General features: G+C 38.4%; 1 protein-coding gene across 8 annotated transcripts in view; it reads left to right on the plus strand.

Annotated features, from left to right (window-relative positions):
• Positions 1-13,446, plus strand: part of CEP128 (centrosomal protein 128) — a 417,494-nt gene that overhangs the window by 135,435 nt on the left and 268,613 nt on the right. For all 8 annotated transcript variants that reach the window (XM_079912854.1, XM_079912856.1, XM_079912858.1 and 5 more), the window contains one exon: positions 3,095-3,259. In XM_079912854.1, the coding sequence (XP_079768980.1) occupies positions 3,095-3,259 (165 nt within the window). The remainder of the gene's footprint in view (positions 1-3,094; positions 3,260-13,446) is intronic.

A 13,446-nucleotide genomic window follows, 5' to 3' on the forward strand; every position in this document is an offset into this window, starting at 1 on the left:
TCTTTTTTGGAACTGCTAGTACAGCACATTCAGGCTGCCTTATATTATGGTGTGTTTATTGTGTGCTCCTACATCTCCAGAGGGGCAGGTAGCAGGTCTTAGCCATTTTTGTATCCTCTTGTGGCGTCTAGCATGATGTTTGAGACATACAGAACATGTTCCGTGGATGTTGGGTTAAAATGTTTGAAAAGCTAGAAATCAAAGGATTTGCTGCTGACTTGCTTTGTGATCTGTCTGGTTTGGCTCTTTCTCTGTAATGTGGTAAAATTGCTTTCCTCATCCAAAGGAAGTGCTCTGTATTTGTGTATAGTGAGGTGACAATAAAGCTTTAAGAAATTACCTGTATATAAAGAAGACACCGTTTAGAACTATTCTGTAGATTCTCCAAAAACTTTAGATTTTTTTTTTAATTCGGAAGACTGAGATGCGGAGGGATATTATAGTTACTCTATAATGTGGTACAAGAGAAGCATACGAGCTTAACAGGAGAACCAGAGATCGTGAGAGCCCAGTACTCTTCTCTTAAACCGAATAAGTTACCCATAGGAACAGCCCCACCTCATGCTATTTTATGAATATAATTCCGTACTTTTGACTCATTTATATTAATTAACAGGAGTTGATAGCAATGGTTGGCATTGAAGATTTAATATACTGAGTTATGTATAAGAGGGCTTTAGATAAATAGCTCTGTAAATGTTACATTTCTTTGTCTTTCAGCTTCACCTTAATCTGTTACTTTTTCTGAGTCTAATAAGTGTGATACATTACCCATATTTTTTTCTCTGCAGAAGTTATATTTTTCCCCATCTAGATCTACCCTTCTCATGCCTGTTTTTTTTTTTTTTTTGCGGTACCCGGGCCTCTCACTGCTGTGGCCTCTCCCGTTGCGGAGCACAGGCTCCAGACGCGCAGGCTCAGCGGCCATGGCTCATGGGCCCAGACGCTCCACGGCACGTGGGAGCCTCCCGGACCGGGGCACGAACCTGCGTCCCCTGCATTGGCAGGCGGACTCTCAACCACTGCGCCACCAGGGATGCCCTCATGCCTGTTTTTAAATTTAAATGTAAACTATTTTTATGAAATACTCTAGCTGCTATTAATATTTGAAGGATATTGGGTTATCACCTTATTATGATTTCAACAAAAATAATTTTGTAGGAGCCCTTATTGGAATCAGAAGACCAAGAGTGGAGTTCTGTATTTTTGCCATTTGCTGGCCATATGATCTTGGTCAAGTTACTTAACCTTTTTGTACTTCATCAGTAGAATGGAAACAGTAATGTCTTTCTCTATCACAGGGTTTTTTTGAGTGTTATATCACTTTGTAAACCCTAAAATGAAATGTAAATGTAATAATGAAACTACAACAAGAAGTAAGTTCTTAGTCAAACTTAGGCATTACTGTGCTTGTAACTGTTTTAAAAATAGGTTCTCTGGGGGCAAAGAGGGGAACCCTGATTTGTAGCATTTGCCAAGTTCAGCAGTATAAAACCCCCCATTTGGCTGGTTTCAAGCTATCAAACAACATCACTGGAGGCACAGTTGGGAAGAGATGAGCACAGTTGGTTCCTGAGTGTCTCTATGAGCTGGCCCAGACACCACTGGCCTTGGGGGAAAACTGTCTATACCTACACTTTTTATAAGACACAAAAAATGCTAAGTATTCTACTGAAACTTAAAATAATAATCGAACAATTTTCCTGATGAGAGACTTTATTTTGTAAGTTTATTTTTGGGTAGTGAATACAGGATTCCTCATTAAAAACATCAGTTCTTTTGTTAACTCAAAGTGGCATCAAGTCTTAGTTGAAATTTGTGGGGTGAATAAGGTATAGATTCTTGTCTGAAACTCACAAAACTTCTTCCTTTTGGGAAATTGCTTCCAGCGATTATGTTCCTATGTACTTGATTATATACATATAATAAACTTATACAAAGGAAAGAAACAAATATATTTTAGGCATTGAAACATGTAATTTAAACAGATTCTATGTGGGTGCTTACAGGCTGTCAGTAACTGGTAGGTGTAACTAGTTAACATTGCAAGTTGCACCCAGCTGGTTTTTAAAACCGTATGATATACGTACCTTTTAAAGGCAGTGAGGCAGAGCAGCTGAAAACATGGACAGTAGAGAGAATTCCTGCATTCAAATCCTGGCTCTGGTTTACTCACTACATACCCTTGGGCAAATGATTAGTGTTGTTCTGCTTCAATTTCAAAACAGGAGACAATAACAGTGTCTCCCTAGTCAGGTTGTGGTGAGGATGGAATGAGGGACAACTATACGAAAAGGTCTTAGAGCAGTGCCTGACATATAGTCAGTATTTACATTGTTGTTATTTTAAGTCTTTAACTTCACATGCCTGGCAAATCCTTATTGAATCTCATCCACAGATTATTCCTGTTGTTTTTTTTTAAAGCTGATTCTGGTTATATTCCAAATAATAAACGAAAACGAGGTACTTTATTGCACTATTGGTACTGAAAATAATCACTGGTAAACTCTTTCATATTAAGTTATTTATAGTTTTTTGGCTACTCTGATCCATAATCTTTTTAGCCCCACAAGAGTGGTATTAATAATTACATTGTACAAAAAATACGCAAGCCTTTCACAAAAACGAGAGTGTAGCTTGAATAGGGATATTGTTAAGCTCCTTTTATAGATGAAGAGACTAATCAGGCAGTAATGTCCCATAGTATATCCTTATGGGGACATTTCTCTAATAACCCTTCCCCTCTCAGCAGTTAGTGTCCCTTCTTTGGGTTGCACATACCTCTGCTTGCACCTTTATTAAGCACTTCTTGTTCATCGTTGTCAGAATTGACTGTTGTATCTGTCTCTTTTACGGTTCATGCCTGTTATCTTCAGCATCTAGTAGAGTACCTGTCACTTAATTGGTTGCTCAGTGAATGCTAAGGAGAGATTGACCACATGCAAAGAATGTTTCCTTTGCATGTATGTTTATGTGTGAACGCTTAGAGGTAGCAAAATCTCGAAGTGTTTGCCCACTGATATAATGTGGAGTTTGTTTTGTGTACAGCTTGGCTGTGGCCAGTGGACTTTCTCTTTTCTCCTTTTTCTCTCAGGCAGAAAGCTTAGAAGATAAGAATATGGCTGAAGTCCAGCGTTCTCAGCTAGAGAAGTTGAAATCACAGTATGACAGGCTGACAGAGGAATTAACTCAGAATGAAAATGAGAACAAAAAACTGAAGCTAAAATACCAGTGTTTGAAGGACCAACTAGAAGAAAAGGTAAAAATGTGAATGAACTCTAATTTAAAAGACTTTTTTGAATTTCTTCTAGTGTTTCTCCTAGAACATAGTTTATGTACTACTGAATGCTAATTGTTAGGCTTTAGTAGCAATTTGTATTGGTGCCAGAAGACATCATAGAAGTTTATTGGAATGCTGTGATTTTTATTCTTTCAACCAACTAGTAACCTTCTAATACTTTTGATTTTAAATTTCTTCTGGATCTTAAAATAGGTATTTAGAGGCAAGGTAGCAAAGAAAGGAATTATGGTTTATTGAAGACCTACTTTATGGCAAGTATTTATGCCAGTTGATTTACATATGTGTACTCATTGAATTCTCACGACTGTTTGGGTTAGATTTTATTGCTCCCTGTTAACCTATGAGGAAACTGAGGTTCAAAATACAATATATAATAGATGAGGTGGTCACTGTGCACTAGGCACTTTTAATGCTCATAGTCATGTTACGAAATCAATACTATTTTGCTCATTTTTGCAGTTAAAGAGACTGAAACTTAAGAAGGTTGGCAACCTTGGAATGTTCCCAGCAGGCTCACTGCTTTCCTATCAGTAGATGTGTAAAATTTGGGGGGTGTCTGCTATATACCAGGCATTGGGTAGAATACTAGGGACTTCTAGAGTCACTACTTTTGTGGCCAAAAGTCAACTAAGAATAGAAGACAGAATACTTAAATTTGCATTCTATGTCTTTACCAACTTCCTAAAAGGATTTGCATTGGAGTGTGATAAAAGTCAAATAGAAAAAAAAAGACTATTAACATATGGATAATAGGATAAGGCAGGATAGACTGGGCCAAATGACTCCTGTTCTTGATAAGGGTTACTAACTAACATCTTTGTTGAAGGAAATATCACTGGGTGGGGTGTCATCAACCTCTAGAAGAAACATTCTTCATGCTTTGCTCATCTTTTCCTCTTTTTGTTGTTTCACTGTATTTTGTATATATTTTTTACCTTTCTAGTAATTGTTAAAATCAAGGAAATAAAATTTAAGTTAGTTTGGAGTTTATGATTAAATGTGCTTAAGTTGCTAAATTTAGGCCTACAATCTTGACAATTGTAATTTAGTTCTTATGGCATGCTTTGTTTTGACTAAGTCTAATGTTCACACATAATTAATGTATCTGTTGCCAGGGTGTAGTTGCTTTGAAGATAATACTAAATTTTCCAACTTTTCCATAATTAAAAGTTAGCCAGAAGATTGTATTAACATGTTTTGTGTTTAATTATTTGCATTTAAGAAAGAGTGGGGGAAATTTTATGTTGAAAGTTTACCTTGTTCTGCTTAAAATAAATGCTTCTCCGCTATCTGTGACGTTCCAGGTATGTATGCATTGTCATACATTCATATAAGTGGAACATTCACCTTAGAACAGAGTTTTAAAATTTAAGGATTGTACAGTAGTCCCCCCTTATTAGTGGTTTCCCTTTCCATTGTTTCAGTTACCTGCCATGGTAACTGAAATTACCAAATTTGGACCAGTTGCAGTCCAGAAAGATTAAATGGAAAATTCTAGAAATAATTCATAAGTTTTAAACTGTACTTTGTTCTGAGTAGCATAATGAAATCTTGAGCTGTCCCACTTTCTAACACCCGTGATCCCCACCTATCTCAGTCCTCTGCTCCTAACATCCAACCATCCACATCATCATGGCTTGATGATCCAGGATCACCCAAAGCAGGTGATCCTCCTTCTGAGGTATCAGAAGGTCAGCAGTAGTTTAATGCTATGTCACAATGCCTACCTCATTCATTTCATCTCATCACATTTTATGTAGGCATTGTATCGTCTCTTATCATCACAAGAGGGGTGAATACAGTACAGTAAGATATTTTGAGAGAGAGAGACCACATTCACATAACTTTTATTACAGTATATTGTTACAGTTGTTCTATTTCATTATTAGTTATTGTTGGTAATCTCTTACTGTGCCTGATTTCTAAACTAAATTATCATAGGTATGTATGTATAATATGTATAGGGTTTGGTACTATCTTCAGTTTTAGGCATCCCCTGGGGGTCGTGGAACATATCCCTCGCAGATAATGGGGGACTACTGTATTCCTCTGCTATGTACTGACCATCTAGTATGTGGCAGGCATTGTGCTGGATGCTGGGGATGGGATATATCGATAGATAAGACACAGATCTGCAATTGAAAGCTTCTAGTGGGATCATTAAAAGCAAAATCGCCTTTCAGTTGTTAAAACTATATAGTCAATGATGATGGGTCCTAATGCAGAGAAAAGATGTCTATGACATCTAAAGTGGTAAATAATCTTAAGGATACATAGACACACACACATATATAAATATACACAGCGTATATGCTTGCTTTTCTTTAATATTTTTTGTGTACGTGATTGCTATGTAGTTTTGATTGACTTAGCGGTTTGTGTTGGCCTGTTTTTTTAGTATAGTTAGCTATGAATCGAAGTTTCACTGGGTTCAGTCATCTACAGATAGAGCCATTCTCTTCGGAAAGTAGTATAGAATTAGTGGCTATAGACAGAACTTTGAGTATAAATCATTTTCTAGCTGTGTGGCATTAGGCAAGTTGCTTAAAACTCAAAGCTTTGGGGCTTCCCTGGTGGCGCAGTGGTTGAGAGTCTGCCTGCCGATGCAGGGGACGCGGGTTTGTGCCCCGGTCCGGGAAGATCCCACATGCCGCGGAGCGGCTGGGCCCGTGAGCCATGGCCGCTGAGCCTGCGCGTCCGGAGCCTGTGCTCCGCAACAGGAGAGGCCACAACAGTGAGAGGCCCGCGTACCGCAAAAAAAAAAAAAAAAAAAAAACTCAAAGCCTTGAGAGACAAGACAGCAGAAGCAAGAAGAACTACAGTCCTGTAGCCTGTGGAACAAAAACCACATTCACAGAAAGATAGACAAGATGAAAAGGCACAGAGCTATGTACCAGATGAGGAACAAGATAAAACCCCAGAAAAACAACTAAATGAAGTGGAAATAGGCAACATTCCAGAAAAAGAATTCAGAATAATGATAGTGAAGATGATCCAGGACCTCAGAGAAAGAATGGAGGCAAAGATCGAGAAGATGCAAGAAATGTTTAACAAAGATCTAGAAGAATTAAAGAGCAAACAAACAGAGATGAACAACACAATAACTGAAATGAAAACTACAATAGAAGGAATCACTAGCAGAATAAGAACTAGCAGAAGAACAGTCAAGTGACCTGGAAGACAGAATGGTGGAATTCACTGCTGTGGACCAGAATAAAGGAAAAAGCATGAAAAGAAATGAAGACAGCCTAAGAGACCTCTGGGACAACATTAAAAACAACAATATTCACATTATAGGGGTCCCAGAAGGAGAAGAGAGAGAGACAGGACCCGAGAAAATATTTGAAGAGATTATAGTCAAAAACTTCCCTAACATGGGAAAGGAAATAGCCACCCAGGGCCAGGAAGTGTAGAGTCCTATACAGGAAATACCCAAGGAGAAACACACCGAGACTCATAGTAATCAAATTGGCAAAATTAAAGACAAGAATTATTGAAAGCAGCAAGGGAAAAATGACAAATAACATACAAGGGAACTCCCATAAGGTTAACAGCTGATTTATCAGCAGAAACTCTAGAAGCCAGAAGAGAGCGGCATGATATACTTAAAGTGATGAAAGGGAAGAACCTACAAGCAAGATTACCCGGCAAGGATCTCATTCAGATTCGATGGAGAAATCAAAAGCTTTAAAGACAAGCAAAAGCTAAGAGAATTCAGCACCACCAAACCAGCTCTACAACAAATGCTAAAGGAACTTCTCTAAGTGGGAAACACAAGAGAAGAAAAGGACCTACAAAAACAAGCCCAAAACAATTTTAAAAATGGTAATAGGAACATACATATTGATAATTACCTTAAATGTGAATGGATTAAATGCTCCAACCAAAAGACACAGTCTTGCTGAATGGATACAAAAGCAAGACCCATATATATGCTGTCTACAAGAGACCCACTTCAGACCTAGGGACACATTCAGACTGAAAGTGAGAGGATAGAGAAAGATACTCCATGCAAAGGGAAATCAAAAGAAAGCTGGAGCAGCAATACTCATATCAGATAAAATAGACTTTAAAATAAAGAATGTTACAAGAGACAGGGAAGGACACTACATAATGATCAAGGGATCAACCCAAGAAGAAGATATAACAATTATAAATATATATGCACCCAACATAGGAGCACCTCAATACATAAGGCAACTGCTAACAGCTCTGAAAGACGAAGTCGACAGTAACACCTTACTTATGCAAATGGACAGATCATCCAAACAGAAAATTAATAAGAAAACACAGGCTTTAAATGACACAATAGACCAGATAGATTTAATTGACATTTATAGGACATTCCATCCAAAAACCACAGATTACACTTTCTTCTCAAGTGCGCATGGAACATCCTCCAGGATAGATCACATCCTGGGTCACAAATCAAACCTCAATAAATTTAAGAAAATTGAAATCATATCAAGCATCTTTTCTGACCACAATGCTATGAGATTAGAAATCAATTACAGGGAAAAAAACGTAAAAAGCACAAACACATGGAGGCTAAACAATATATTACTAAATAACAAAGAGTTCACTGAAGAAATCTAAGAGGAAATCAGAAAATACCTATAGACAAATGACAATGAAAACACGATGATCCAAAACCTACGGGATGCAGCAAAAGCAGTTCTAACAGGGAAGTTTGTAGCTATACAAGCCTACTTCAAGAAACAATAAAAATCTCAGGTAAACAATCTAATGTTACACCTAAAGGAACTAGAGAATGAAGAACAAACGAAACCCAAAGTTAGCAGAAGGAAAGAAATCATAAAGATGATAGCAGAAATAAATGAATGAGAAACAAGGCAAACAATAGCAAAGATCAATTAAACTAAACGCTGGTTCTTTGAGAAGATAAAGAAAGTTGATAAACCATTAGCAAGACTCATCAAGAAAAAGAGGGAGAGGACTCAAATCAATAAAATTAGAAATGAAAAAGGAGAAGTTACAACAGACAGTGCAGAAATACAAAGCATACTAAGAGACTACTACCAGCAACTCTATGCCAATAAAATGGACAACCTGGAAGAAATGGACAAATTCTTAGAAAGGTATAACCTTCCCAGACTGAACCAGGAAGAAATAGAAACTCACAGGTGAATTCTATCAAACATTTAGAGAAGAGCTAACACCCATCCTTCTCAAACTGTTCCAAAAAATTTCAGAGGAAGGAACACCCCCAAACTCATTCTATGAGGCCACCATCAGCCTGATACCAGCACCAGACAAAGATACTACAAAAAAAGAAAATTACAGACCAATATCACTGATGAATATACATGCAAAAATCCTCAACAAAATACTAGCAAACAGAAGCCAGCAATACATGAAAAGGATCATACACCATGATCAAGTGGGATTTATCCCAGGGATGCAAGGATTCTCCAGTATATGCAAATCAAACAATGTGATACACCACATTAACAAATAGAAGAATAAAAACCATATGATCATCTCAATAGATTCACAAAAAGCTTTTGAGAAAATTCAACACCCATTTATGATAAAAACCCTGCAGAAAGTAGGCATAGAGGGAACCTGCCTCAACATAATAAAGGCCATATATGACAAACCCACAGCAAACATCATGCTCAGTGGTGAAAAACTAAAAGCATTTCCACTAAGATCAGGAACAAGACAAGGAAGTCCACTCTCGCCACTGTTATTCGACATAGTTTTGGAAGTCCTGACCATGGCAATCAGAGAAGAAAAAGAAATACAAATTGGAAAAGAAGAAGTAAAACTGTCACTGTTTGCAAATGACATGATACTATACATAGAGAATCCTAGAGATGCCACCAGAAAACTACTAGAGCTAATCAACGAACTTGGTTAAGTTGCAGGATACAAAATCACTGTACAGAAATCTCTTGGATTCCTATACACTAATGATGAAAAATCTGAAGAGAAATTAAGGAAACACTCCCATTTACCACTGCAACAAAAAGAGTAAAATATCTAGGAATAAACCTACCTAGGGAGACGAAAGACCTGTATGCAGAAAACTATAAGACACTGTTGAAAGAAATTAAAGATGATACCAACAGATGGAGAGATACTGCATGTTCTTGGATTGGAAGAATCAGCATTGTGAAAATGACTCTACTACCCAAAGCAATCTACAGATTCAATGCAATCCCTATCAAATTACCAATGGCATTTTTTACATAACTAGAGCAAAAAATCTTAAAATCTGTATGAGACACAGAAGACCCCGAATAGCCAAAGCAATCTTGAGGGAAAAAAGCAGAGCTGGAGGAATCAGACTCCCTGACTTCACACTATACTACAAAGCTACAGTAATGAAGACAATATAGTACCGGCACAAAAACAGAAATATAGCTCAGTGGAACAGGATAGAAAGCCCAGAGATAAACCCATGCACCTATGGTCAACTAATCTATGACAAAGGAGGCAAGCATATACAATGGAGAAAAGACAGTCTCTTCAATAAATGGTGCTGGGAAAACTGGACAGGTACATGTAAAAGAATGAAATTAGAACACTCCCTAACACCATACACAAAAATAAACTCAAAATGGATTCGAGACCTAAATGTAAGACCAGACACTATAAAACTCTTAGAGGATAACATAGGAAGAACACTCTTTGACATAAATCACAGCAAGATCTTTTTTGATCCACCTCCTAGAGTAATGGAAATAAAAACAAAAGTAAACAAATGGGACCTAATGAAACTTAAAAGCTTTTGCAAAGCAAAGGATACTACAAATAAGACGAAAAGACAACCGTCAGAATGGGAAAAACTATTTGCAAACGAATCAACGGACAAAGGATTAATATCCAAAATATGTAAACAGCTCATGCAGCTCAATATTAAAAAAACAAACAACCCAATCAAAAAATGGGCAGAAGACCTAAATAGACATTTCTCCAAAGATGACATACAGATGGCCAAGAAGCACATGTAAAGCTGCTCAATATCACTATTACGGAAATGCAAATCAAATTTACAATGACGTATCACCTCACTCCAGTTAGAATGGGCATCATAAAATCTACAAACAACAAATGCTGGAGAGGGTGTGGAGAAAAGGGAACCGTTTTGCACTGTTGGAATGTAAATTGGTACAGCCGCTAAGGAGAACAGTATGGAGGTTCCTTAAAAAACTAAAAATAGAATTACCGTATGACCCAGCAATTCCACTACTCAGCATATACCCTGAGAAAACCATAATTCCAAAAGACACATGTACCCCAATGTTCATTGCAACACTATTTACAATAGCCAGGTCATGGAAGCAACCTAAATGCCCATCGACAGGTGAATGGATAAAGAAGATGTGGTACATATATGCAATGGAATATTACTCAGCCATAAAAAGGAATGAAATTGGGTCATTTGTAGATACGTGGATCAATCTAAAGACCCTAGAAAAATGGTACAGATGAACCGGTTTGCAGGGCAGAAATAGAGACACGGTTGTAGACAACAAACGTATGGACACCAAGGGGGGAAAGCGGCAGTAGGGTGGTGGTGGTGCTGTGATGAATTGGGAGATTGGGATTGACATGTATACACTAATGTGTATAAAATCGATATCTAATAAGAACCTGCTGTATAAAAAAATAAATAAAATTCAAAAAGCAAAACAAAACTCAAAGCCTCAGTTATATCATCCTTAAAACAGGTGTAATAATAAACTCTATTATTGAATTAAATGTGAAAATATATATAAAGTGCTTGGCTGCATTTCTGATACCTGATAAGGTATAGATTAGCAGCTGCCATTATTCTGTTATTGTTTTGTTACCAAATAGATGCCAATTAATGGTTCAGCCCAGCAATAAATCAGCAAGCATTGATTAACTACCCAATAATGTGTCAGGTATTAAGGGCCAGGGAACTGGGAGTAAGACTTACTGTGGAACTATGCTGATTGGAAGTTTACAGCCCGACTGTGTTGAATCACTTGAGATGACGGTCCACAAAGAGGCAACGATGTGGGAAGAGCTGCCATTTCTATCAGCAAGTGATATTGCAGGCATGTTTGTTAAGCAAACCAAACAGGTGGGCAGGTTTGTAATTATGTTTGCTATTTGAAGACAGGAACCAAGTCTTGGTTGTTTTTTTTATCTCCAAGACGAGGCCGAGAGCCTGACACATGGTAGGTAATTTATTTTGCGATACGCGGGCCTCTCACTGTTGTGGCCTCTCCCGTTGTGGAGTACAGGCTCTGGACGGGCAGGCTTAGAGGCCATGGCTCACTGGCCCAGCCGCTCCGCGGCATGTGGGATCTTTCCGGACCGGGGCACGAACCCGTGTCCCCTGCATCGGCAGACGGACTCTGAACCACTGCACCACCAGGGAAGCCCATGGTAGGTAATTTATAAGTAAATTGTGGTTGAAGAGATAGGTGTGTATACACGCAAGTACATACACATATGTTTACATGGAGATAAAAAATATCAATAACCTATGGATACGGATGTACATTCATTCTCCCTCTCTCTCCCCCCTCCCCCTCCCTCCCCCCCCTCTTTGTCTCTCCCCCATTTCCCTTCCCTCTATGAGTGTGTATGTTTTTTTGTTTTTTATTTTTTAACATCTTTATTGGAGTATAATTGCTTTACAATGTTGTGTTAGTTTCTGCTTTACAACAAAATGAATCAGTTATATATATACATATGTTCCCATATCTCTTCCCTCCTGCGTCTCCCTCCCTCCCACCGTCCCTATCCCACCCCTCCAGGTGGTCACAAAGCACCGAGCTGATCTCCCTGTGCAATGCGGCTGATTCCCACTAGCTATGTACCTTACGTTTGGTAGTGTATATATGTCCATGCCTCTCTCTCGCTTTGTCCAGTTTACCCTTCCCCCTCCCCATATCCTCAAGTCCATTCTCTAGTAGGTCTGTGTCTGTATTCCTGTTTTACCCCTAGGTTCTTCATGACATTTTTTTTTCTTAAATTCCATATATATGTGTTATCATATGGTATTTGTCTTTCTCTTTCTGACTTACTTCACTCTGTATGACAGACTCTAGGTCTATCCACCTCATTACAAATAGCTCAATTTCGTTTCTTTTTATGGCTGAGTAATATTCCATTGTATATATGTGCCACATCTTCTTTATCCATTCATCCGATGATGGACACTTGGGTTGTTTCCATCTCCGGGCTATTGTAAATAGAGCTGCAGTGAACACTTTGGTACATGACTCTTTTTGAATTATGGTTTTCTCAGGGTATATGCCCAGCAGTGGGATTGCTGGGTCATATGGTAGTTCTATTTGTAGTTTTTTAAGGGACCTCCATACTGTTCCCCACAGTGGCTGTATCAATTTACATTCCCACCAACAGTGCAAGAGGGTTCCCTTTTCTCCACACCCTCTCCAGCATTTATTGTTTCTAGATTTCTTTTTTTTTTTTTTGGTGGTACGTGGGGCTCTCACTGCTGTGGCCTCTCCCATTTTGGAGCACAGGCTCTGGATGCGCAGGCTCAGCGGCCATGGCTCACGGGCCCAGCTGCTCCGCGGCATGTGGGATCTTCCCGGACCGGGGCACAAACCTGTGTCCCCTGCATCGGCAGGCGGACTCTCAACCACTGCGCCACCAGGCAAGCCCTATTTCTAGATTTTTTGATGGTGGCCATTCTGACAGGTGTGAGATGATATCTCATTGTAGTTTTGATTTGCATTTCTCTAATGATTAGTGATGTTGAGCATTCTTTCATGTGTTTGTTGGCAGTCTGTATATCTTCTTTGGAGAAATGTCTATTTAGGTCTTCTGCGCATTTTTGGATTGGGTTACTTGTTTTCTTGTTATTAAGCTGCATGAGCTGCTTATAAATTTTAGAGATTAATCCTTTGTCAGTTGCTTCATTTGCAAATATTTTCTCCCATTCTGAGGGTTGTCTTTTGGTCTTGTTTATGGTTTCCTTTGCTGTGCAAAAGCTTTGAAGTTTCATTAGGTCCCAATTGTTTACTTTTGTTTTTATTTCCATTTCTTTAGGAGGTGGGTCAAAAAGGATCTTGCTGTGATTTATGTCATAGAGTGTCCTGCCTATGTTTCCCTCTAAGAGTTTGATAATTTCTGAGCTTACATTTAGGTCTTTAATCCATTTTGATCTTATT

The sequence above is a fragment of the Stenella coeruleoalba genome, assembly GCF_951394435.1.
Source record: "Stenella coeruleoalba genome assembly, chromosome: 2".
Taxonomy (NCBI): Eukaryota; Metazoa; Chordata; class Mammalia; order Artiodactyla; family Delphinidae; genus Stenella; species Stenella coeruleoalba.